Source organism: Colletotrichum fructicola (assembly GCF_000319635.2).
Source record: "Colletotrichum fructicola Nara gc5 chromosome Unknown KSG_Nara_v1_contig01, whole genome shotgun sequence".
Lineage (NCBI taxonomy): Eukaryota > Fungi > Ascomycota > Sordariomycetes > Glomerellales > Glomerellaceae > Colletotrichum > Colletotrichum fructicola.
Window position 1 is genome coordinate 6,305,592 of NW_027094051.1, and position 26,327 is coordinate 6,331,918.

Below are 26,327 nucleotides of genomic sequence, written 5' to 3' on the forward strand. Positions count from 1 at the left end.
ATCCGGCCTCCCCGTTTAGCGGAAATAGATGTGACGTGTGTCAGGTTGCGCACAGCTCACAGGATGCCCTGGTGTCAAATAGCATGATTGAATAACTGTTTACCTGCGAACGACTTCTGAACTCTTAGGCACTGGATAGCTCCGGATACCTAAGCGAGTCCAGGTACCTGTACCGAGTATTAACGAGAAACTATGGCGAGAGCTTTCGCAGTAGTTGGATTGGAGTAAGACAACAAAACTCATTCTGTGCCATCTGGCGTGTGCATCGTTATGACGGGACTTGAATCCAGTTCTTTCTACTCCTCTTGAAGGTCATTGATTCGGTTGTTCTGACGCCGTGGCTTTTTCAGCTTTCGCCTTACTCTCAGCCGAGCCCGGTCGCTTGGTTCTGGGGGAACACGACGTCGCACCCATGCCGTTGTCGGTTAGAGATGAACCAACCCATAACAATATCATGGAAACCAGTGAATGTTGGCGGCCTTAGCTTGCCTTCGGTATGAAACCACCTCATTATTCGGAGAATATAGCTTTACAAGCCATACGAAGCAGCTCGGTTTCGCTCACGGACTTTGGGGCCGACGTGGCAGTACGAGGCGTTCGTTCCATGAAATCGGAATGGAGCTTAAGGTTTGCATCACGCCCTTGCCCTTAAGCAGTCGCTTGCAGCTTACTACAACCTCATAGTCGCTGAAATATGATCAACGGCGTCCCTCGATGAGTTGGAATGAGTATAAAAGTGGACAGCTTTCTTCGATTTTGTTCGAGAAGATCATCAATCCAACCCTCCAATCATCCACATAAACAACCCATCAACCGCGCTAGACGCTTTACTTCTATTTCTTCGTCCCGGCGACCCTTTTTCCAATCATCATGCAGTTCAAGACTTCCGTCCTCGTTGTCCTCGCCTCCATCTTGTCGGTCTCAAGTAAGTTCTGCGTCCAACATTCACCACAAAGACACGTTCAACATGGATGCTGACTTTTCTCAGTGGCCTGCAAGGATGCGCAAGGCAAAGAGGGACAGTGCAAGCCTCCAAACTTCTGCTGCGCCGCCGACGGATTCCAATGCGTCTTCAGGGAGGAGTGCAGCAGCAAATAGAGGGTGGCCACGAATATCTGTGATGCATATTTTGTACATAAGCGAGCTTCTGGAATTTTATGTTGTCTTTCTGTCCCAAACACTTGCTATCCACGGATGTCTCTCGTAATGGATGCCTCATTTGTGTCGGGCTGCGGACATAACAAACAACGATAATTGTTTCCAGCCAATGACAGCCCGCGCATTTTCTCCGAAACATCATGACGCTCGGGCCACACTTGCAGCTTCGCTGATTCCGCAGTTGTCAATGGCTTTGGAAATGCATGGTAGTGAATTAGCTCAATGCATCCAAGTCCAGTTCAAGAAAGACTCTTCAGAAGCAACATTTAGTACGATAGATGTGAACTTTTATTCTGTCTCATTACATGATATCTAGCATTCGTCTGATTTTCTTCACTATACCCCCAATCAAAGTAGTTGGAGCCGACGTACTGCGGCCGTCCTCATCACCGTCCGCGGCGCACAGAAGTGAACGCAGCAACGTCGGCGTGCATCTTGGATCTAGGAAACTCTTTTCGCGATCAACGATTGGAATCGGCAACGATTCCGTTGTGTCTATATCCGCCGGTTTCGGGTCGAGGCCTAACACACTTTCCATTTGGTTCAAGATCCGACAACTGATGTAGATGAGCATTTCGATCTGCAGGTGAGGGTGTCCATCCAGCTGGAACCCTCCTATGCGGACATTGGGTAGCAGAGAAGGTGCTAGGTCTGTCTTCCAGCTTTTTGATTGCGGTGACATTTGCTGCCCGTCTTGTGGGTCGCCGATGGGTCCTTCGTGCGCTGACAGGGATGTGCGTCTGTTTTTACGCTGCTGGTTCTGTGATAGTAAGGCGTCGTGGATGGCGGCGAAGACTGCCTCGTAGCCGTGGAACAGCCAGATGCAGCATGTCATGATGGTCAATGTCGTCGGGCCACTGCAGTGGCTACTAGATCGTTTGGGGTGTGAAGATGTTGTGCTGCCAGGCGTAGTTTCGCCACCAGACGGGTGTAACGTGGTTCCCGAAAATTGACTGTAGATAGTATCTCCATCATCATTGTGGGATCTTTTCCTTGTCTCAGTGTTGAAGAAGACAGAAGTATCAAGCGATTCCACCAGGAAATTCTCTGAATTATGATGAGAGTCGTATGATGACTCCTTTTCTTGACGTTCCATCAAGTCCTTCAGTCCCTCAACTGCATCCAAAAACTCCTGGGAGCTCTCCAGGAGGAATCCTATGATATTTTTGCATGGTTTTGTCTCTGATGTATCGCAAGGGGACTTATAGGCCAAAATGTCTTCAAGAGTGATAGGATGATCCTCCGCAGCGCTCAGGCAGTCCAGAAGTTTTAAATTGAGACTGGAAAGTCGGTACAGACATTCGTGCTTTGTTCTGGGTGGCCCTTTGGTTTTGGAACATGTTGTGGCGCCGATAGTCCTTTTGTCTTGATCCGCTTTTTGATCAGAATCCCGAACCTTACTGGCAGTGGATTCCCCAGGCTCACTATTTCGATTTGCCGACGGTAGATTGTCGTCGAGCATACCATCTAACGGCGAGCCAGATGTCATCATGTCAAGGTCAAATTCACCAAGGCCGTAAGATACATCAGGCCCGGGCCTCTCATCCCTTTCCATTGGTAGGAGTGGCGGAAACTTCGCAGACATGACCGGCACATCTGATGATGATGCTGGCGCGAAGATATTGTTGTGCTGGTATTCCATTGGAGAAACAGTGCTTGGCATCTGTCCTGTGTTGCAATCCTCCCTGGAAGGGTGTGCCGACAAAGGTGATGGGTAGACGCTGAGTGAGGCCGACTTGTCAGGATATGATTTGGCTCCCACTCCGGAGACAGAAGCACGGCGATTAGTTGCAGGTTGGTTGAAGGCGGGTAGTGACAAGGGAGGAGGTCGAGCCAGCCGACGTTCATAGCCACTTGGGCGGATAGTTGGCGACCTACGTGCGTGCGCCACACGAACGCACTCGACGCCTGCTTTGACACATCGCGCACATGGCGTCAATGATGCTTCATTGCGCTCGGGCGATGTAATCTCGTCCGACGGCCTTACGCAACGGAGTTTGTAAGCGCGGCATCGGTCGCACGCACTTCGCCGAGCGCTCTGTGAGGCGGACTTCCTGATGTACGAGTTGCTCGTGTTGTCGACGGTGAAAAATGTAGGAGATCTAGAAGCCATGGGAACGTTTGACATGGAAAACTGGTCTATGATCCGGAAGAAACATGCAGTATCCTGAATAATGAGGTAAGAGTGGGACTGGTTGAGGGTCCCGGGGATGAGGAAGCGGTGGAGATGTTGTTCGTGAGTCGATATTCGGGCGGTTGAATGCTGGAGTTATTATACATGCCAGATCCCCCGCCAACGAGTGTAGTTGCGAATGGGTCGCACTTCCCAAGTCTCCTGTCCAGACAAGGGAAGAAGCTTATGCAAAAGGTTTACCAACGAATCCAGATACAGTTTCGCTGGCCCTGAGGGGGGCTTGATGACACCATCTGATGTCCTTACCAGGTGCTTCTTTCCAAATTCATGGTATGTCTCTATTGAACGCAAGTCTTCCCTTGCTGAGATCAATGACTCGCTCTGTCACAGCTCGTCTGTTGAGCGAGGCTTTATATTATGGGTAGCATGAACCTGTCGCAGTCCAGGGATGCTGATTGAGACCTGAACGCCTACTTACCCTAGACGATATATCATACCAATCAACTCTCTTGTGTGCGCCTTCTTCGGTCGGCAAGAAAGTCCGCTCGTCAGGTTTGCTGACGCTTGGCGGACTTGGCAGACTTTTGGCCGGGACCGTTGGACGAAGTTTAACTGCTGTCCCCTGCATTAGCTTATCAGTTCGGAGTAATTCACCACGACATCTGCCAGTGCCGTCTCTCTTGTGACGGCAGTCAAGGACGCCCGCCACTAGTCGTGCCACGCGGGCAGTTTGTCGGATTGGGTTTTCTGCCGTCCGACGCCACACAGCTTTCCATAAGGCGAGCCCTCAGACCAGTCATTCTCTCCTTTGCTCCTCGGACTCTTTTTCAGTGCGATCAGTCATCAAGGATAGAGCTCCTAGCTAGCCACGGCATGGCCAAAGCACACAATGCATTCAGAGATCTGCATCCACAGCCGCTCCTTACCATTGCAGCCTCACCCGTGCTCTAGCCATCTACCTGAGAGAATTAGTTTCACAGGTCTTGTGTAACTACTTGAGACTCTTCTATTCCGGCCTCGGGTTTCCCAAATGCCTAGCACTTTCATGTTGGGATTTAGGCTTCCGCAAGAAACAGTTATCTGGTTTGATGAGTTGCAGTTTTATGCCATTTGAAGCAGCTACTCGGCGCTGTTTACCAACTTGGATCCTACCGCCACCTCGCTATTATGTATCTCCGCTTATTGTACCTCGCGCTCGGCGAGCTCCCTCGGCGGCCACGTACGCCCAACATCCCACTCAGTCCAATGAGCTTGCTTCTTTGAGTCATAACCTGACGGAAAAGCTGTTCATTTCTTTGACCTGCCTCGGTCTGCGCAAGTGCGAGCCTATCGGCTGTCTCGAAGAGTCCCTCGGCAAGGGCGTGAAGCTTCCGACTCACTTGTCCGGCATGCTTCGCCTGCCTGCCGCAGATTCGGTGGTGTCCCTGACTCGAAACCAGATCCCGCACAGCTGGGCCGGGCCAAGTGGGTGGTAATATGACCTCGTATTGTGCATGTTTTGCTACCTAGGTGGGAACCTGTCAATGCAAGAATTGGCGGACAAGTTCAATCCCCGAGGTACTGCTACGTTAAGGTACAGTTCCGCAGGGCTCTAGGGCCCGAATAATAATTGACCCGGCGGGCTGACTGTCAACGCTTCCTTCCGCAGAGTCAAGGCACCACGGATGAACTGTTTAATACCTTGTTCTAGCTCCGTCAGCTAATGCGCGAGCCCTGGTGCGGTCCAGAGAGTGTCCCGGTAGCCAAATTGAGTTTCCGATAGACCTCGGAGTCGCTAAAAGGTGCCGGCGTGAGCTCCGAGCTGCATTCGGTGAGGGGCAGTTGGCATGGTAGCCTGGGATACACCCTGTAACTTACCTTTGTCCGCCGCCCTACAAGGCCTGTATTATGGATGGAATCCACTCTCTCAGAGTTCGGAGGATGGTTCGGCGCTTGGAAGCTTATTTAGAGGTCGGCAAAAGTTTACCCAATATGGTAAAGAACAGTCTGCTCGTAGCGTCTGACGCAATCCCGAGCAAGACTAGAGCTCAATGAAAATTAAACTCAGGAAGCGATGAAACATTTTCGCACTGACGGGAGGTTGGAGTAGGAACTTCCCAATACTCTGATAATTATTACAGCACAATTGAGTATAGCTCCCGCGTTAGTGCCGTTTCGAAGCAGCTTGATTCGCGCAAGTTTAGTTATCATTCCTCAGGAGAATCATCTACCGCCGACAAGACACAGAGAATGGAATACCTTGCTCAAGTCTTGTTGGTTCTTGACTTTATCGAGAAACACCATGGCTAGTGTCTGCCTCCGAAGCTCAACGACGGAGAACTGTGGAGGCTCTCTGAAGCTCAATCGTTGAAGTGCTCCGAAGCTGAACTGTTCCTGGCCTCCGAAATCAAACTATCGTGTGGCTCCGATGTCTCCTGTTAATGGCGTACGAGAAATAGACACCATTCGTAGATATATAAAGAAACGATCTTGGATCTCTAAGTTAAAGATTGCGTTTGCTCCCCATGTGACCATTTGCGCGTCACGTCAACACCTCAATATCAAGCTTGACTAGACATATTTCACTTAGAACAGTCTATTCTAGATATTCTGCACACAATGTTGGCTCAAAGCGCAATCATCAATCCCATCGTTCCGAAGCCATTTACACTATCTAGAAGTGATGGTTTCGCCCCCAGCCAGTATGAGAAGCTAGGAACAGAACTCGTGCAATGCATGTCGGCATATAGCAAAGCCTTGGAGAAGGAAGGGCTTCCCGAGCCTTCTCTGTCACCCAGCATATCTTCAAGAGTGGCTCTCAAGAGCAACAAGGCGGTGCAAGAGAAAGCACGAATCGCCGAGCTTGCACGCCAGATCCTGGCAACGACATTGGATCCCGGAACAAGTTTGTTTCTCAGCTCTCTGCAGGTAAGAACCACATCCTTTTCTCAGTCGCTCTCACCACAATATCAGCCGCATGTTGGTATTTTCGTGTCTAACAGAAATTCTAGTTTCATTTCTGCGCATGCCTGAAAGTCGTCTTAGACCTTAAGGTAGGAGACAGCATCCCGCAACATGGCCGAATCTCGAGAAAGGAGTTGGCCGAGTCCCTCTCTGTGGAGGAGAGCCTACTGGCTCGGATAATGCGTGTCGTTATGACCAACTTCGTCTTCGACGAACCCGAGCCGGGATACTACAGCCACACGTCCATCTCCTGGGCAATGCAGGGCCCGGCAATGCATCACCTCCTTCTTCATCGCCTGGGCGAGGGATTTCGATCTGCCAGTCGAGAGCCGGACGCCCTACGACAGAGCGGATTCCGCAATCCCAAGCCTGGCGACTCCTGCGGATTCAACTTGGCTTTCGGCTACGAGGGCACATATTGGGATTACATTGCCAACATCGACCTCGAACGTGGTGACAACTTCAATCAGGCTATGAAAGCTGTCACCATCAACAGCTTGGGCGAAATCCCGAGATTATATCCTTGGGAAAGCTTGATTGCCGACGGAGGCCTCATTGTTGACGTTGGCGGTGGCCTTGGTCAGGTTAGCCGAAAGATTTTGGAGGCCTTCCCTGATTCGGGTCTCCGCTGTGTGGTTCAGGACAAACACGCCGTGTCTTCTGATACGAGAGATTCGCGAGGCGACTTGGATTTAACTCTGCAACAGCACGACTTCTTCAACACTCAACCGATCAAAGGTATGTTCCCAATGCGCATCATTAGTCACATGCTCGCATCATGGTCTGACCAGTCTTCATAAACACAGGCGCTGCGGTCTACCATCTTCGCCATATCCTTCACGATTGGCCTGATGACGCCTGTGTGGAAATTGTGCGACAGATTGTTCCAGCTATGGACGCAAAGTGCAGCCGCATCCTCATCTGCGATCAAATAGTCCAAGACCACTCGCCGTCTCTCGCATCTGTTCTTTACGACGTTGACATGATGTCACTTTTCAATGGTAAAGAGCGCACGCTCTCGGAGTTCCGTCAGATATTTGTGAAGGCGGATCCGAGACTTTACATCAAAGACGTGAAGCGGTCACAGGAATCCGCCACCACTATGATAGAGGTTAGAATCTCATCTGCACCCACAGCTTGATGTTTGGTAGAGGCATTAGAGTACGTAGCTTGTCATCAAAGTTTCGAGGTCCATCGTGTGCTTTACAGTATATCTCTCCCACATCGGTGACTGTGTGGTCTTCGGACTCGGAGGCATCGGAGTGACCCTGGCTGAAACAAAAAGGGCGTTCGGTCGGGAATTCGGCGCCTTGGATCGGGGGATGGCTGAATGCATGACGCTGAGTAGCTACCCTGCTCACCTTGGGAATGATCGCTGTCGATATATGAAGTGCGTAAGACAGAGAAAGCATAGGGGCTCGTCTGGAAGGAAACCTACCCCTCTTTCACAGTTGACCAAGGCTTGTGCCATCAATTTTATGAATATAGGTAGGGAGTTGGCATTGACTCTCTACTTTGAAATTCTTGCATGAGTATGGTTACGGCAAGTGGGATCGGGTGACTTCTAGACCCCATCAATGATGTGATTGACTGGACCGCACGGCAAGATGTCAATACGAAGTAACGCAAGCTGCCCGAGTGATTCGGGTGATAAGATGCTGTCGGATCACATGTATAGCGCGGATGTGGAGTCTTGATTGAGAGAGAATGAGAGGGTGTTTGCAATTGTCTGGATGTTCAGATCAACTGGGAAGCTTACATGTATCTATCGCGTGAGTTGGGCTGGCAAGCGATGAAGAGCGTCATCATCTTGGACACAGACATATCTTGGATTATTTGGTTGAAATACATGTGCTCAGTCGTATTACACTATGAAGTAGAAATGAAATATCATTAAAAAGAAGAACCATCACCAGAACTCCTGGAACTCCATGTCATGATCATCGTTAAGTTAGTGGAAGAACCGCTAGACTCTCAAAGCCAGGCTTCTTCCTTCTGCAACATTGTTAGCGTAACGGGCGCATTGGCCGCGCCACGTAGATACTCGCCAAGTAGCACGCTCATTCCTTTGGACTCAGCTCGTGTTGCCCACTCATCCATCGCCAGCACCTCAAACTCACATCCAGTATCGCGCTCAAGCGTGGCCTTAAGGTCCGTCAATGGAACAATCTCCTCGCCACTCTCGTAGAGATATGCGACCCGGCCTGGCCAAGAGTAATCCTTGTAAACCTCATCTACGACTTGCATAGCCGCGCCCTCCACCGTGATGAAGTCCAGCCAGCCGTTCCAGGAGCTGACGTCGGGCATGGCTTTGATGTCTCTCGAATAATGCAGCAGATTGGAGATCAGGTCGCCCGCCGGTGCGCCCACCCCCTTGATGGAAGAGGGACGGTGAATCCAGATGGGCAAGTCGCACTGATCGCTGATCTTCTCAAGGTATCGCTCACTGGCCCACTTGGTCGCGATGTATCCGCTCATGTTCCTGCTTGCAAGTGGCGGGTAAGGCTTGACGGACTCGACACCCCAGGTCTCTTGTCCCGTGAGTTGGACGATGCTAGCCGATGAGATGTAATGGAAGGAAACTCGGCGCGGCAAACTGAGACGCACGAGCTTCTTTGTGGTCTCGAAGTTGACCGGCTTCAGGGTGGCGTAAGATTTCATGAAGGAAACATCAGCGCCATTGTGGATCACGGCGTGTGCTTTGGAGAAGATATCGGAAAGCTTCTTCTCCGATAGACCAAAGTGCGGAGCCGCTAGATCTCCGTGGTGCAGGACAACCTTGGGCGAGCGAAATATCTCGTCCTGGATGTCCCGACGGACAGCGAGACAGTGGATCTTCTCGACGACGCTGTCTTCGAGCAGGCGTGTCAGGATGGCTCGGCCTAGGAAGCCGGTGGCTCCCGTGAGTACAACAACGGTCGGGTTCCCGAAGTGGAATCGCTCACCGCGCACACGGAGCAGGTCGGGAGAGATGCTGGTTTCCTTCTCCCAGTCTATCTCAGTGGTGGCGATGACTTGTGCTGCTGGTGTCTCCGAGAAAGCGGACGAGAGTGAGGCGATGACTCCCGCCATGCCTGCCAGCGTACCTGATTCAAATAGCTGGAACAGGGTGACCTTTGTGCCGAAAGAGCTCTCGATCAGCGCTCGTAACTGGACGAGCAGAATAGAGCTCCCACCGACGTGGAAGAAGTTGGATTCCTTGGTGATCTGGTACTGCGAGAGCACCTCGAGTGATATGAGCTGTGACCAGAGCTGCAACAGCTGTAATTCAATGTCGTTGAGCTCATCATCACCATGGCCCGCAGATTGAATCTCCAACTCTTGTGTTTTAGGCAGCGGGATGTTGTTCAAAGCGATCCTATCGACCTTGCCGGAAGGATTCTTGGGGAACTCATCGAGAGAAATGATGGCTGCTGGACGCATGTATCCGGGCAAAGGAAGTCGAGCCAGAACGCGGTTAAGGTCCTGAGACGCTTGCGAACCGGCTGTCAGGGCGAATGCAATCAAGGAACTAGCACCGGTGGCCTTGGACTCGCGGGCGGCCACCACCACGTCTGAGATGCTCCCCTCGGCGGCTTGCATGATGGCCAATTCGATCTCACGAACGTCGATGCGCATGCCTCGAAGCTTGATCTGGGTGTCTCCCGCAATTCTTCCACCGAGAATGAGCGTACCGTCGGTCGGGTTGAGCTTGCCAGTGTCTCCAGTCACATGCAGTCGATTCCAGCCACTCTGTGAGAACTCTGAAGAGGCCCAGGCGTCTTGAGCGAAGCCAACATTGTTGAGCTCGCGGTGGCTGTATCCAGCGACAACACCCGCGCCGCCGACGGCGATCTCACCGAGAACTCCGGTAGGAACAACCTTTCGGTTGGCATCGAGAATGTATACAGAGTAGTTAGGCCAAGTCTTGAACCCTTCCGCTTCGGTACTGGGAATTGTGTCGAGGCGGTAGTCTACCACCCTGGTACTGCAGCAAAAGGTGATTTCTGTAGGGCCATAACAGTCAACCAGCTCCAGATCTGGATTATCAACCTTCCGCAAGCTCCTGGTCAGACTTTCCTTGACTGGCTCGCCGCCACTCAACAACTTTCTCCAGGACGACTTGCCGAGCGCTGCGGAATCTCCGTAATTGATCCAGCTGATGGCCTCAGACGGGGTAGCCGTCGTGAATGTGATGCCCTCTTTGGCGATGATTGAAGAGATGGCCTCCGGATCGCCGCGTAGCTCCCTCGGAACAACGTGGACCGTACCTCCGTTGGAAAGGGCCAAGAAGATCTGACTGAGAGACATATCGAAGCTGTAGGAACTCTGGTGGAGTGACGTTTCTTGTCCCTCGCGGTAAGACACCATCTCCGTCAACACTTCAACAGTGTTGCGGAATGACTCGTGCTTCATAACAATTCCTTTAGGCACACCCGTCGAGCCGCTGGTGTACATGAGGGCCGCAACAAGTTCTGACTGGGCTGCGATGGGGCCCGCGCGTTGGTTCAAGGCCGTTGCGAGAGCTTCAACATTGACCAGCTGCTCAGATGCAATGGTGTGTTGCAGATGATTAGCCTCGGGCTCTGTTCGATTGTTGACCAGAACCAGATCCGGTTCGCAATCTCGCACAATGGACGATAGTCTTTCCCAGCCGATGGTGATGTCGAGAGGTACATATATTGCTCCCAGGCGGAGAACGGCCAGCATCGAGCAAATCCAATCGAAGCTGGGATCGAGGAGGACTCCGACTTTGCTGTTGATGTCAATGGGGCGGGTACAATGTTTGCTCAAAGCGTTGCTGATGGTCCCGATCCTTCGTGACATTTCCCGGTAGGTGATGCTTGTTGCCTGGCCGTCTTTAACAGCAATTCTGTCGCCGAAGCACTCGGTCATGTCGTCAATCCTATGTACGAGGGTCGCTGGCCACTTCGGCTTTTGGAAGGGTCCTGTAGAAAACGCATTAGTGATTGTGAAACGCCTCACACAAATACTGCTCGCTAGAACTTACCTCGTCCAAGTTCAATGGCCGCCTTGATATCTTCTGAACGGTAGATAGGAGCAGCACTCAATCGAGTTGCCGGGTTGCGAGAGACGGAGTTCACGAGCTCCAAGTACATGCTCTTCATGTGGGTCATTTCTGACTCGCCATAGAAGACCGACTGGCCGCTGAGCATGATACGACATGCACCACCAGGATTCTCGATGATGTCCAACGTCAGATCATACGCCACGTCGCCCTGCTTGAATGTCAAAATCTCACTTTCGCAGTCGCAGAACTGCCGAGCATCCGATACTCCTGGGCGGTAGTTGACCATTGCCTGGAAGATCGGACTATGCAAAATGGTTCCTGCGACGCCGAGCTCCTTGACGATGACATCGAATGGCACCACCGCATGGCTGAAAGCGTTGAGGGCCTTGGTTCGGACTAGCTTGAGGACGTTGGCAAAGGTGTGGTTTCGGTCGACTTTGAAGAGAAGGGGAAGAAGGTTCAGGTACAAGCCGACACTCTCCATGGCCTCGGGGCTTTGTCGGTTTGCTGAGCTAACGCCGATACAAAGCTCATCAACGTCGACCAGCCGAGCCAACAGCGTGTAGAAGACGGCAAGGTGGAAATGGAAGGGTGAAACTTTGAGCATCTTGCAGGTTGACTGGATACTGGTCGAAGTTTCCTCGTCAAGGTAGAACTCGGTCGTGGTTGTCGAGTACGTGGTCAGAGGCACGCGGGACTGTGCCTTAGCCAAGGGAAGAAGAGGGAGCACCGGAGGGGGCTGGCCTCTGAACTCGTTGCGCCAGAAGGCGAGATCCTCAGACCAGCGTCCTGAAACGTAGTCCAATCGCTGCTGCTTGGAGGAATCGGGGTGCTGCATGATGTCTCGCGCCGGGGAGAGGTTTTGACCATCGTAACCGAGTTGGAGTTCTCGCAAAACGACTTCAAGACTGACGCCATCCATGTTGATATGGTGGTAACCGATGAGGAGACGGTATGATGTCGGCATCATTCTGAGGAGAATGATTCTCATGTTCTCGCCTTGCTCGAGCCGGTACTTGTGATCGGCTAGCGCCTTGTAAAACTGCTCAGCATGGCTGGCGTAGTTTATCTCATAGACCTCAAGGCTCAGGCACGACCCCTCAAGGACCTCTTGCACAACACCCTCCGAGTTCTTGCTGGATGTGAACCTGGTGCGGAGTGCCTCATGTCGCTGGCCCACAGACAAGACTGCTCTCTCGAGCTTCTGAATATTCAATGGACCCCGAAGGTCGATGGCCATGGTGATGTTGAGAGCAGACGCAGGCTTGTCCAGAAGATGTTGCAGGAACCAAAATCTAGACTGAGCGAAGGAGATGGGAACGCTCTTGGTAATCTGTGTGCCGGCGCTGGCAATCGCGTTATTCTGCGCGAGATACTTGCAGATATCTGGCTCCGCAAGAGTACGGAATGTGTTGTGGTAAAGTTGCTGGCATCCGGTCTCGGGCTTGTCGACATTGGATACCGGAGTTGACATGGAACTTGCTGGAGAATCAGGGATAGACATTGTTGTGGATTTGTCGAACATCATAGAGTCAATGCTAGACCTGACGTCTGTGGTGGGTGACCAGATGGACTTGGCGGGTGTTGAAGGCGATAACTGAGACGGAGCAACAGGGTCTTGTTTCGGAATCACCTGCGTCCGTGTCTCTTCCTTTGGTGGTTGTTGCTTCGGCAAGTTGAAGGAGATTGTAGGCTTGGTTTCCTTCTTCTCCATCTTATTCGATGGAAAAGCAGACATCCCAGGCTTGCTCACGGCCTTGGGCTTGAACGAATCAGCCTTCGGCGCCGTTGCTGTTGGTTTCGGGGACGCCACCGGGGTATCCTTCACCTCTGTCGGTACCGCAGTTGTGACCTTCTCTCGAGGCTTGGACAAGCCTGTTGCGTTCGCATCAAACTTGGGGATCAGATCCTTCGACAGCAGCTTCTGGGCTTGGGCGATGATGTCGTCAACGGTGGCGCCGCTAAGAATTTTTAGGACTGGAACCTCGACCTGGAACTCCTTGATGAACCAGGAGCGGATGTCAACCGCGACCAAAGAGTCAATTCCAAGATTGTCTGCTGTCAAGCTGCCCACAGCTCGGCCCTCCTCGACTTGCAGAGCGTCCTGCAACTTGGCTGCAAAGGCGTCTATCGTGTCAAATACCATTAGTTTCAGAACGTTACTTCAATAAGTAGTTCATTCGAGATGGCGGTACTAACCGTAGATAATCTCGCGGATATCATCTGAGCTGACGGCCTCTTGAAGCAGAACTTTGGCTTGGACTCGGCGACGGCTCTTGCCAGAGTCCACTGCCTGTCCCTGATTCTGTGCTGTTCTCACGCAATGCTGAAACATGGGGTTGTTGAACCATGTGACGTTCTTCCCGAAATCGTCGCTGTCATCAATGGTCATCAAGCCCGTAGCGAGCTCGGGGTTCTTGCCGCGATGCGCCTGTCCAGCGTAGACAGCCTCGGCAAAGAGGGTGTGGAAGTCCTGCTCCGAGAGCCATTGGTTTCCTACCCTTTTCAGGTATTCCTGTTGGGCGAGTGTCAGCTCTCTCGTGACATACCCGTTGCCGAAAATGGCTCCGATATGAACGGCTGAGGCGTTGAGTCCTCGGCGTCTGCGCTGGGTAGCAAGACCAGACATGAACATGTTGGCCGCGGCGTAGGCCGACTGGCCCGGATTGCCGACGATGGATGCCATCGAGGAGAAGAAGACGAAAAAGTCTAGCTCCGCATCGTGGAATATTTCTTCGAGATGCAAACTGCCTTGAATCTTGGGCTTCGTGACCTTCTCCACGCGCTCCATGTCAAGCTCGGTAAACATGGTGTCGTGAAGCACCATGGCGCCTTGAGCGACTCCGGCAATCGCTGGCATGGTTCTTTCAATGGTCTTGTGTGCATTTTGGACAGAATCACGGTCAATAACGTCGCTATTTGCAAAGCACAGGTTAGCGATGGACCACCACTGTCAACAAATCTGGGCAAAAGATGAGACTTACACGGCAAGCAGTTCGATGCTGACACCCTTCCCACGCATCTTGGACAGGAAGCCCGCATCGATCTTGGGGTTTCTGCTGCTTAAGGCAATGTGACGAGCGCCTTGTCGCACCATCCAGGCACACAGCGAAAGACCGAGGCCACCGGTAAGACCAACCAGCCAGTACGTCTTGTCGCTCTGGAAACGAACCTTGGTTTCAATGGGTTCCACAGAAACAGGGACCATGTTCGTCAAAGATTTCCAAGAGACGACAAACTCTGCAGGGGAGTCCGGGCCGGACACATCTGTGGGTGAGAGGACAGCGAAAGCTGGCTCGGCTGGTCCACGCATGCTCTTTGTCATCCTTCGGCTGTCCAGGACATAACTAGAGGCATCGGCTAGAACAGTTCTAATGTCTCTCAAACAGTCGCGCGTCGGTAGGTGGGCAGCAGAGCTAGTGAGATCGGCCTTTCGGACGATGCGGCGTTGGGCTGGTGGCAAGAAGTCCGAGATTGCCATAGTGACATTCCCGTCGTCAGCCATGTCCATGACACAGTAGTTGGCTTCAGGCGCGGTATAGGACTTGATCAGGTGCTGAATTGCCAACTTGGACGTCCGGGGCCCGACTTGAGTCCACCTGGTGTCGGGTTTGCATGTCAGACACAGAACACTGGCCCCCTGGTCAGTTGCCAACCTGTTCACCGACTCAGCCAAGTGATTCCGGGGCTCAATCAGGATAACCTGAGTGCCGGACAGGCTTTCGTTGCCCAAGGCCGCGCGTGCGACTAGCTCTGAGTAGAACATCTCGACAATCTCGGCCCCTTGGTCCTCTGAGAAGGGGATCCCGTAGAGAACAAACGACCTTGGAATAGAGACCTTGGATGCCGAACTCGGAGCCAACGCCAGGACAGAGTCGCCAGTGCGAGTATCTTTCCCTAGCACAGGGAAGAGAAAGCAGTCCTTGGCTATGGCCACGGATCGGTTGACAGAGTAGGTGACATCCACGCCAACAAGATAATCTCGTGAGAACCATGATGGATGAGTAGGTTTAGCATCAACTTCCATAAGCTCCCATGTCTTGCTGTCGCTTTGATGACGGAGCTCAATTGTTGAAGTTTTGGTGTTGACCAGATCTCTGACTGTGCCCCTTCCCGACTTGTAGCGATTGTTCATGTCGGTATTGTGCTTAAAGCGAGGGACAAAGAGTTTACCACTAGCGTCGAGGAACACCTCAGGCTCGTGAGAGTGCAGCAGAGAGTATGCCATGTCGCCGCTCTCATCCCAGGAACCTGCCACGTCAAACCGGAGCATCGCCTCGGCAATGGCATAGGGGCTGAGTATCGCTGTGGTGTCAAGGTCAAGGAACTGAAGTCGCAAGTGCAGCATCTCAAGCACAATCGTCCTTCCGAATCCGACAACCATTCTGGCGTAGGGGTCTCCGTCACGAACGCCTCTAGTAACCCAAAGAACATGCTTGGATTGCTGAAAGACTTCCTGGAAGCCTCGGAGCTTGGTCGCATCAATCGATTCCAACACAGGACCATCTATATCGGCCAGACACAGAACGCTGCCACCAACATCCAAGTCGCCGTCCTGGAGACTGTGCAGTGACTCGACGAACCGTATGGCACCATAGTGCGTGAAGAGAAGCCTTTGCACTTCGAAAGCCAGCGCTGAGCTTTCAGATCCACCGCCAATAATTGTCAGCCGAGGGATGACATTGGCCTCTAAAGATTGGCTCAAGGGCTGTTTCAGGAACTCGACCTTGCTGTCGACTGCTTGCGCCACGATAACGGACAGCGGAACTGGGAGATTGTCGTGGTGTGGAACAACGGTCTCAACTCCGGAGAATCCAGTCTGTTTGAAAACATTGTCCCATGCCTCAAGACCGATGCACGGGGACAAGACGCGACCGTCATCGGCTCCAAGCCACCATCCAGGAAGACCGCCAAAGAGGAGACCGAATCGCATCTGCTCGTTTTCTGTGATCTCAAGCAGCAACAGATAACCGCCCGGCTTAAGCAGCTTGCGGACGTTGACCATGGTCTCCGCCAGGTTGCGGGTGGCGTGGAGCACAAGGGATGCCACAATGAGGTCGTACGACCCTTCTTCGAAGCCCTGTGCCAAAGGATCTTTCTCTATGTCCAAAACTCTGAAGTTCATCTTGGACTTGTATGGCGAAAAGACCCCGGACGCCTTCTCGAAGAATCCGCCTGAGATATCGGTGAAGTCGTACCTAGAGAACTGGTCACCCACTTCCCTGAGAACGGCCTTCGTAGCACCACCCGTCCCGGCGCCGATCTCGAGAACCTTCATGTGAGGATACCGGTGGGCGACTTGGCCAGCAAAAGTAGCTAGGTACAAAGTGTAGCGGGGAAAGCCCTCTCCGAACTCGTAGAAGTTATTGAGCTTGTTGTCCTGGATCATGTGCTCGAGCATCGTGGTTTCCTTCCGAGCCACGGCGACGATATTATCACCAACGGCTCGCATGAGCCTCAGGTCGGCGCTCTGAGGGTACTTGTCGAGGATCCCGTTGATAATCTCTTCGGTGTCATACTTCCACTCGTCTTTCGCGAATGGGTTCGTCCCCGTTGCGACGCTGTTCAGAACGTAGTCATTGTACTCGAGCAACCGCTTGAAGTTCCATTCCAGATTCTCGCGCTCGTCGGAGGGAAATGCGCGGCCCAGAACGCGATGATAATAGTAAGCAACGCGCTCGAGTGCGAAGAAGAAATCTCCATCCAGAGGCGGGACAGATGTCGTTGCGATGGCAGTTTCGGCGTCGGGTTTGGCAACATTCCATGACATCTCGGTGAAAATGTTAATCCCGTCGGACTGAGTGGGATCAGAAAGTGGTCGAGTCTGAAGACCCTCGAGCTGGAGAGCTTTGAAGGTGGCTCCACGAGGTGAGTAAATGTTGATGTCACCTGTCACACTCTTCGCTGCGCCGGTGAATGCAACCGAGTCGAACGGGACCTTTACAGGTTGACCAGCAAAATCAGCGCAAAGTGTTGGATTGACAAGGATGCGTTGAAATCGCGTGGGAACATAGACGGAGCGCAGCATAGTATCTCCAGGGTACGAGTAAGCCATCATGATGGACTGAATGCCCGAGTCCAGTGTAGCTGGATGAACAAGTAACGGCGGTTGCACGTTGATGTCGACTGTTGAGGCCGGGTTCTGGATGAGACCCTCGGCATAGCCAAGCCGGCGCCTCAGTCTCCGGAGGGCGCGAAAAGGCCCCGAGTACCCAAAGCCGAGGCCATCGAGGTTGTTGTAGAATCGGTCTTCTTCGACATCTAACAACAAAAAGTCGTCTTCATCTTGCGGCTTCGGCGGCAGGAGATTGGCGTCACTTTCACCCAGAACGACGATAACTCGGCAGCTGGCATGAGTGTTCATGGCCAGGGCATCGTTGCTTGCCGTGGAGTGGAACCCAAATCGGGCGCTGACGGTGTTGTCCGATTTCGTTATTTCGCCCAGTTCAATTGTCGCATCGACACCATTGCTGTCATCTTCCTCAAACACCATTCCATGTCCAATGTCGAAGTCGCGAAGCTCAATGCACTGAACAGAGCCATCTTCGGAGAACGCACGCATACAGGCTTCGATACAAGCCGAAACGTACGCAGCCGCGGGGAACACGATCTGACTCTGGACTTGATGACCCTCGAGCCACTCAATCTCGCTGCGCTTAATGATATTGCGCCATCGCATGCGGCCTGGTACGCCGTCTAGGATCTGGCGGCCGAGAAGCTCATGAGAGCGGTTCTTATTCGTCCTGAAAGCCTTTGAGAGCCGAGACTCTTGCCAAAATGTCCGACTGTGGTCCCAAGGATAGGTGGGAAGGCCCTTTGTGACGGCGAAGTTCGATTTGTCAACAAGTTCACCGGAACAGAAGGTTTCATATGCGTTGAAATCAACGACACCCTCTCCAAAGGTCTGCCAGATGTAACCAAGGCCCTTGGAGACGCTTTCGGTGCCGTTCTTCCCACGCTCCAATAGTCCCGTGTAAGCCAGCGGTGACTCCCCAGTGTATTCTTGCACTATGCGAGGAAATAGTTAGTCACGAAATTTGTTTAGTAACAGGGTAATGACTTGCCAGTCTGCTTCACAGGGCCCTGAAGTGCGGGATGGGGTCCGACCTCGATTCCGAGATTGAACATTCCGTCCATTGTATTGCCCAAGTAAAGCACCTCCAAGGCCTCAGCAAACCTAACTGGTTCGACGAGGTTGGAAGCCCAGTACGAACTGCCAAGGCTCACATGCGGAGGAATTTCAGAAATCTCGCACGTAAAAACGGACGACACCCAGCGACAACCGTTGGTAGGACGCAAGATATTGATCCCGCACTCTTCCAGCGACCTCTTGTATGGCTCGGCCACGACCTTCATATGATGAGAGTGATAAGCACGGTCCACTTTGAGAAGGCGATTGAACTTCTTCTCATCTTCGAGGACGATCTGGATCTCCTCGATGGCATCGGCGTCACCTGACAACGTGACGCTGGCTGGAGAGTTACTCGCAGCCACACATGCTCGCCCCTCGAAGGCAGGCAGCGAGCAAAGCTCTTGTGCATCCTCAAACGTCGTCCCCGCAGCTATCATGGCTCCTTTTGTAGTCACCAACTGGAGGTGAAGACCTCGGTAATAGGCGATCCGGACTGCATCAGTCGCGGAAAGATAGCCGGCGGCGTATGCTGCGCCAATCTCGCCCGAAGAATGACCAACCACCGCAGAGAATTGTATTCCAGCAACTCTCAACAGATCAACAAGTATGATCTGGACGGCCGTGCAAAGCGGTTGCGCCAGAGATGAGTTGGCCACCATGGAGGATTCTTTTGGAGCTAGCAGTTGATCGCGCAGCGTCCATGACGGTCGGTCGCGCGGTGGCAGTGATTGCAAGCTCTGATCGAGGCGTTTGATGATGTTCGCAACGGAGGGAGAGTCCTCAATCAACTCAGCCGCCATCCGCGGCCACTGTGCGCCCTGTCCCGTGAACACGCCGAATGCCCGAATGCCGGTATCGGACGACTTGTTGGCGGATGAGACAGCGGGGGACTGAATGGAAGCGTCCAACTTGTCGATGAGATCTTGCGTATCTTTGGCTGCGGGCACGACAGTGCGGGACCCCAAGGTTGAGCGACGGTTACACAGCGTCCATGCCAGGTCGCGCATGTTGATCCCGGTACTGCCGGTGGACTGTTGGTTCTTCAAAAAGCTCTTGAGGCGCTCGATCATGGAAGTAAGGACAGTGTCTGAAGCAGCTGAGAGGAGACAAGGTGCAAATGAGCGGGGGCTTGGCACCGATGTCTTCTTGGCTACGTAGGCGTCCGCACTCTCGACGATGGCGTGGGCATTCGCGCCTCCGAAACCGAAACTGTTGACACTGACTCTGCGTATGCCATTTTCTGGCAGTCTCGGCCACGGTTGTGCCGCGGTCAGGATCTTCAGATTTGAATAATAGGGCTCAATCTTGGGATTCAGTCGGTTGAAAAGACGATTCGGTGGAAGAGTGCCTGATTGTAGCGCTTGCGAGGCCTTGATAATGGCCGCCAGACCGGCAGTTCCTTCAGTGTGACCAATGACTGTCTTTATAGAGCCAACAAAAAGAGTGTCGTGCGTGTTTGTAGACTTGGACTTTACGTCGTCGCCGAAGAAAGCGTCGCTGATTGCTGCAGCTTCAATGGGGTCTCCGGCGGGAGTACCTAGTCTTGTTAGTAATTGTGATGCAAATAGCATCGACGGCATCATAAATAACTCACCAGTACCATGAGCCTCAAAGAACTGAGGTCGATCGCTTGCTTTGCTCAAGTCAAGACCTGCCCTGGCGTAGGTAGATCTAATTAAAGAGGCTTGTGCTTTGGAGCTAGGCATGGTGATACCGGGAGTTTTGCCGTCTTGATTAATGCCGGTTTCGCGGATGATACACTCGATATCATCGCCATCGGCCAGCGCCTGGCTGAGAGTCTTGAGGACGACAGCGGCGATACCCTCCCCACGGGCATATCCGTCAGCTTCCGCATCCCACATGCGGCTTCTTCCCGCTGGGGAGAGCATCTGCAGCTTACTCTCTGCGATGTATTGTTCTGGGCCTAAGATGAGGTTCGACCCGGCAGCCTGTTGACATCAGCATGTGCTTCACCACCAATCTAATTCTGCCCATGTGGTTCCAAAGCCTGAACTTACCACGGCGACTCTGGATTGTCCTGAACGAAGGACCTGCACAGCTTGGTGCAGAGCAATCAAGCTCGATGAGCAAGCTGTGTCGATTGTCATGGACGGGCCGTGCCAGTCGAAGAAATAAGACAGGCGGTTGCTAAGAATGCTGCGTGCTGTGCCTGTAGCAAAATACGTGGGGTATTTCTCGATATCACGCGCCAGCATCTCGGTAAAGTCGGCGCTCATCACGCCAACATAGACGGCCGTGTCGGAACCTTGCAGTCGTTTTACAGACAGCCCAGCCGACTCCAGTGCCTCATACAAAGTTTCCATGAGCAGACGCTGCTGTGGATCAATCGAGCTTGCCTCAGTAGCCTTGATTCCAAAGAACTGGGCGTCAAAGGTGCGCAAATCCTCGTCCAGCAGGTACGAATGTCGTACGTTGCTGGTTCCATGATGGGAGTTTTGGGGGTGATAGAAGCCGTCGGCGCTGAATCGATCGTCTGGAATTTCCTTCAACAAGTCTCGAGGGTTTTCCAATAGCTCCCATAGCTTGGAAGGAGCGTCGCAGCTTCCGGGAAAGCGACAGCCAGTGCCAATGATGGCGATGGGCTCGTTCTGGGTCTTCATGTTGAGCTTTTGGGACTTGTTGAAAATAACGGCAAAGGAGCTCTACAAGCTTTAGGCTAAGCAATGTCATTTCCAAGAGTCTTCTTTTAAAGATACGGTCCGTAGTCAACCAAACCGGTGTCTACACGAACCGTTGCATTACATCTGCAATGCTGCGACAAAAGCTCACCGGTCCGAACTCCGATGACAAGAAGCTCTGTACCTTGCATTGGGACAAACTAACTTCCAACAAGACTGACTTTCGAACCAATGTTCCAAGTTTCCGATCTTCCTATCCAGCCTCAGAATGACTCAGCTATGTACCACTGCATTTCCTGCCCCACCTTTGTTCGCCGAACCAGGGAGTTGACGCCGATTTTGAATCGGCCCCGAAACGCCGACCCCAAAGTCCAGCTGCAAAGGGCGAACTCAACATGGCCTAACCAGCCACGACCTCTCTCGGCAGATTAAGAGCCCTGTTGAATTTTCAAAAATCTTGTGTTTGCGTAAAACTACAGAAACCGACATTTTTGGGAATAGTCGTCTCAAATAAGCATGAAGCGTCAACACAGGAAATAGATAGCCCATGTCTCGTTATTCTTGTCCATGGAAAGATGCCAAATGTACTTGCCTCACAAAGAGAATGCCATCTCGTCTTTTTTAAAAGAAATACGAGATGTCCCTAGAACTAAACCCATGTTCACAGAAGAGAAATATGATTAGTTAGCGGACGTGTCACTACTAGTCTTGGAGACTAACGCGATATTTCTAGACAACGTATTTGATTGCGAAACTGTGTCAATAATGATTCTCGACAATGAAAATGCGAATCCTATTTCAATAATGCTACTGAATTTGACTTGGTGGGTGGAAATGCTTGTTGTTCCAGCGCTTTAGCTACTTGGGAGATCGAGACTTAAACAATATCTCAACCGAATTGTCCGGTGCGTACGACCCGTTGACCAAGGGACTGCTCTTCAGAGGTGCTACCTTACTCAGACGAATGTCATAGTTCATAACAACATGAGCGATGACGATCTTGAGCGTGCTAGTGGCGAAGAAGCGACCGGGGCAGGCCTGCAATCCATCGCCCCAGCCCGGCGAGTTCGAGCTAGTGGTCACGAAGTGATAGCGGTTGTCGTTGCCAGACAACTCCCGCAGGCGATAAAAACGGTCCATGTCAAACTTTTCAGGATTCTCCCAGAGATCAGGGGACCTGTTGATCTCCTGCGCGTCTACAACTGCCATCACGCCGGGCGGGACCGTAGAGCCGTCAGAAAGCTGGAAAGGCTCTTTGACGTAACGCTGAAGAGTGACTGCGAACAAAGTTGGTTATTTCAAAAATCCGAAAGAAAAAATACTAGGTACTTGCGAGGACGACAATGAAATTTGTTCATGGTTGGGATTGTAACTTACAGCGAGTAATGGGGTGAAGTCGGAAAGACTCGCGGAGGAAGCTGTCCATTCGCTTCAGTTCTTGAAGGTGGGTCCTTGGCAGCTGACCGTCGACCATAACCTCCTTGAGCTCCTCACGCAAGATATCGGCTGCCTTGGGGTGCTGCGCCAGCTCCCATAACGCGTGATACAATGCAGAAGCGGTTGTCGGTGTAGAGGTGTAGCTGACTTGAATGTAGTCTGTGACGAGTTGCTTAATCGTTGCTGCAGCTTCGGTGTATCGTGACAACAGAAATTGCGTGAAGGGAAGATCTTCGTCTGACTTAGGTACGAGAAGTTTGCGCTTATCCTTGGTTTCCTTGAATGTCTTGATTTCATCGTTGAGCTTTGGCTTCAGTAACCGCTTCATGTCCCAGTAATTTTTGGTAACGGGCAGGAAGTACAAAGGACGCAAAATCGATCTCAGGATGCTTGGTGTAGCATTCAGGAGCGTGACTGCCATGTAAACGAACAGAGGAGAATAGATGACGGCTTTGACCCAGCGCTGATTGCGCCCAAGCTCTCTGCCAACAAATGTGCAGGCATTGATTTTGGCGATGATCTCCAAAGACGTCATTAGGAGGTTGAAGCCCTTTTCCTCGGGGCAGTGACCGATAATGGTGTCAAAGGTCATTTTGGCGTCTTGCTGACGGTTGAGGACACGTGCGGGCAGGGAGCGGGTCAGTTCGGCAGTGATGGTTTTGACGAGTTCGTGTGTCTCGCCGCCGATAAGACTCCAATCGCCAGAGTTACACACATGCTGGAAGTTCATGATAGATGCTGTCTGCTCGGGAACTCGTTTGAGTTCGTCCCAGCTGCTGGTAGGGTAGATGACGAATCTGTATCGTTTGTTGATGGCCATGAAAGGCTTGTCCGGATACTATGCGGTCCAACGTCAGCTCTTTGTGCTGCCGTCAAGCAGACATAAGTGCCATCTCACCAGTTTCTTTCCTTCCGCAATGATGGTGTCGAAATGGTAATCATTTCTTTTGACGATGGGAAAGCCATGATCAGGTTCTCGTTGCTGTCGACCCGAAGTTGCGCGATATAGACCGTACACGACGAGACTCAGGACCGTGCCCAGGAGGAAGACACGAGGGAAAGCTGAATAGAGGACAGTTCTGGCGATGAATTTGAACATTTGCCATCTGGAAAGCCTGAGGGGTGCCAGACTTTGGCGGAGAACCAGGTATGGTTCAATAATCTTGGATTCGATTGAAAATGACATCTTGGGTGCGTTTGATTTCTGTCTTGGTGTTGAGGTGAAGATTGGTTGGAGTGAAGGAAGATAAGATCTTCACATGGCTGAAAAGCACAGCGACGATGCGAATATCAAAGCTCTCCTCAGGGTTCGGATGTGGACATAGCTTGTAGCTTGGGATGGCTTGACCATGCTTGTCGGCTGCGGCATCCCTGCACCGTTGCCTTTGCTATCGGGCTCGGCGATTGCACACCGAGACCGCACCCCGATTGGCTGAATTGTGCGCCAAAGTCGGGATATAACCAAGCATCCTGGGTGTATTAGGGGGATCCCTGACGCGTCCGAACAGGTGGGCAGCGTGGAGATGAGGGGAAGTGGTCCAACTCTAAATCCTCGTCAACCACGTACGACTCAGTCTTTTCAAGACGGTATACCAAGCCAGCCCAAGGCCATTGGCTCGCTCACGTCCTCGTAATCGATTAAGGTCGGATACACGTGGGCAGCGAGTCAGCATACAGAAAGAGTATCAGCATCACTGAACTATGAATTGGACAATAGAAGCTATGTTCGTTGATTCTGTCTGAAAAAGCCCCGATTGCGAACTGCCTAAGTCTTCGGTTTGATGGTGGGAATGGAAGATGACCACGTTAATATGCGTGATTTACGGGTGAGTGTACGAATGGGGAAGTGTATTCTTTTTATAACTTTGTCCGAGGAAGGGGCTTTTGGTATCGACATCATGATTTCATCCCGAAATCCCATGGGATAAAAGGCTTGAATGCAGCTTTGTTGGGATATTTGTCCCGAAAGCCAACAGATTCCAAATGAATTATCCATGGACGATACAATTGTGGCCTGCGAACCAAAGCGGGAGTATTCGAGTGTCCCGCCAAAGGATATTCATAGTCCTCGAGTCTTTTCTAGTACTTTCTCCTAACCAGCAGGTTAACAGTTGGGGCGGGTCTGCTAGTGTTGTCATTGTAGAGGTTCGGCAGTCTCTCTGTGCCACCATGCTCGTACTTGAACTCGTACTGCGTCATGAAATTGATCAGGAAAAACTTCATAACGATGGCGCTGAGAAAGCGACCCGGACATGCGTGTATCCCGGCCCCAAAACCAAGCGCACTATCCGAGACCGATGCGTAATGGAATCGATTAGGATCGACTGTCTCGCGGAGGCGCAAGAACCTATAACCATCAAATTTGTCTGGGTCCGGATAGTTATCAGCGTCATAGTGAGCGCCGTCGGAATGAAACATGATAGTCGTGCCCGCCGGAAGGTGGAAGCCATCCTTGAACGTGTACGGCTTTAGGGTGTAGCGCTGGGTAGAAACTAGAAAGCTCTGGGTCAGCGAATAGTTTGCTCCGTGACGTCGGCTCACCTCTTTGGGAAACATGACTCACCGAAGCCTATGGGGTTCAACCGGGCACTCTCTTTCATGAAACTGTCTAGCTTTCGCATCATAGCCACATGTTGCAGTGTCCATTGGCCATTATTAGCCTGAACCTTGGCGAGGGTCTCGGTGACTTCCAGCAAGATATCGTCATGGTATTCGGGATGCGCAATCCAATCGTAAACAAATGAATTGAGTGTCCCCGACGTAGTGTGTATGGCTGTCAAAGATAAGAATAGCTGTGATTCAGTAATTCCGTACAATGATCGATCTTTCTGATTGCTCTTCATGAGCCAGAAGACGACGTCTCTGTAAACTTCAGATGGATCTCGGAAGCTGTCCGTGTTTGACATCGCCTCGCGCCGTTCTTTGTAGAGGGGCCGCAGCAGGTCAATTGACTGTTTTCTTATACGTCGCAAGTCCTTTTGAATCGACTCTGACCACGGAGCCAGCCATCTCCAGCGTGGTGTGTACTTGTCTTTGATGGCTTGTGCTGCCCCAAACGCAACAAACGTCGTCTCAACGACGATCTGCTGCCAAGCCGGATTTCGGCACAGCGGAGCTCCAACGAGAGCGACAGAAGCTACGCGAGCCACAAAGCTGCATACGAGCTCATAAGCCGACACGGTCTTCCACTCAAAGGAGACGTTCTCGCTGAGGTGCTGGGCGGCTTCGTTCCAGAGGTCTGTCACTAGAGGACCTGGGGAACGAATCAGCATAGATCGAAGGGAAGAAAGAATCGATGTTATAGACAGCTTACCCAAGTTTCTGTTTAGGTCAACCCGGATCACATGTGCCGCAGCTTCCGTCTGTCTTGGGGCTCGACTGTAGTCCAATAGGAAGGACTTCGCTGAGTAGGCCTCGAAGCTGAAGAGGTCTGTTGGGGCCTTCTTGACTTCTTCCAAGTACTTCGTTGGTAGAAGGACTTGGGAGCCCAATTCGCCGACGGGGTGACGTATCTGGAAAGGGATGCCTTGGCGCAAGTAATTTTCGTAGCCTTGCCGAAGAAGACTCCGGGTCTCATTCATGTATCTCTCAACATTGTTCGATCCATCGAACCGGAGCAACGGTATGTGTCGCAACTGATCTGCTGTCGCAGGCTCAACGTCATTGCCGAATGGCCAGACGTTGTAAAAATGCAGGAAGTAGACAAGAGTTACCCCAATGCTACCAACTAACAACAAGAAGAATGCTTTTGCAGTTAGCAGTTCAAATCCCAGTAGTTGCAGCATGGTGTCGATCCTGGAGGTAGGCGTTGTCGATTTCGTACACAAGAATGAAAGCAGTACTGCGTACAGCAGATGCGCGACAGCTGATGCG

The 26,327-nt window shown here is 52.0% G+C and overlaps 4 protein-coding genes across 4 annotated transcripts; 1 reads left to right on the plus strand and 3 right to left on the minus strand.

Moving 5' to 3' along the window:
- Positions 1-5,890: 5,890 nt before the first annotated feature.
- asqN (O-methyltransferase asqN) lies at positions 5,891-7,376 on the plus strand (the record flags this gene model as incomplete). Its single annotated transcript, XM_032023905.1, has 3 exons — positions 5,891-6,199; positions 6,283-6,973; positions 7,042-7,376. 3 exons carry the CDS (start codon positions 5,891-5,893, stop codon positions 7,374-7,376), a joined length of 1,335 nt encoding a protein of 444 aa, XP_031879310.1.
- Positions 7,377-8,209: 833 nt separating this feature from the next.
- ccsA-0 (Polyketide synthase-nonribosomal peptide synthetase) lies at positions 8,210-20,999 on the minus strand (the record flags this gene model as incomplete). Its single annotated transcript, XM_032023906.1, has 7 exons — positions 8,210-11,163; positions 11,226-13,373; positions 13,446-14,161; positions 14,231-18,254; positions 18,296-19,915; positions 19,973-20,327; positions 20,397-20,999. The coding sequence occupies 7 exons, from the start codon at positions 20,997-20,999 to the stop codon at positions 8,210-8,212; spliced, it is 12,420 nt and encodes a 4,139-aa protein (XP_031879403.1).
- An 876-nt stretch (positions 21,000-21,875) lies between these two features.
- ccsD (Cytochrome P450 monooxygenase ccsD) lies at positions 21,876-23,640 on the minus strand (the record flags this gene model as incomplete). Its single annotated transcript, XM_032023907.1, has 3 exons — positions 21,876-22,294; positions 22,395-23,292; positions 23,353-23,640. The coding sequence occupies 3 exons, from the start codon at positions 23,638-23,640 to the stop codon at positions 21,876-21,878; spliced, it is 1,605 nt and encodes a 534-aa protein (XP_031879339.1).
- Positions 23,641-24,533: 893 nt separating this feature from the next.
- On the minus strand, positions 24,534-26,239 carry ccsG (Cytochrome P450 monooxygenase ccsG; the record flags this gene model as incomplete). The annotated part of the gene is made up of 3 exons (XM_032023909.1): positions 24,534-24,946; positions 25,018-25,707; positions 25,768-26,239. The coding sequence occupies 3 exons, from the start codon at positions 26,237-26,239 to the stop codon at positions 24,534-24,536; spliced, it is 1,575 nt and encodes a 524-aa protein (XP_031879275.1).
- Positions 26,240-26,327: the final 88 nt, after the last annotated feature.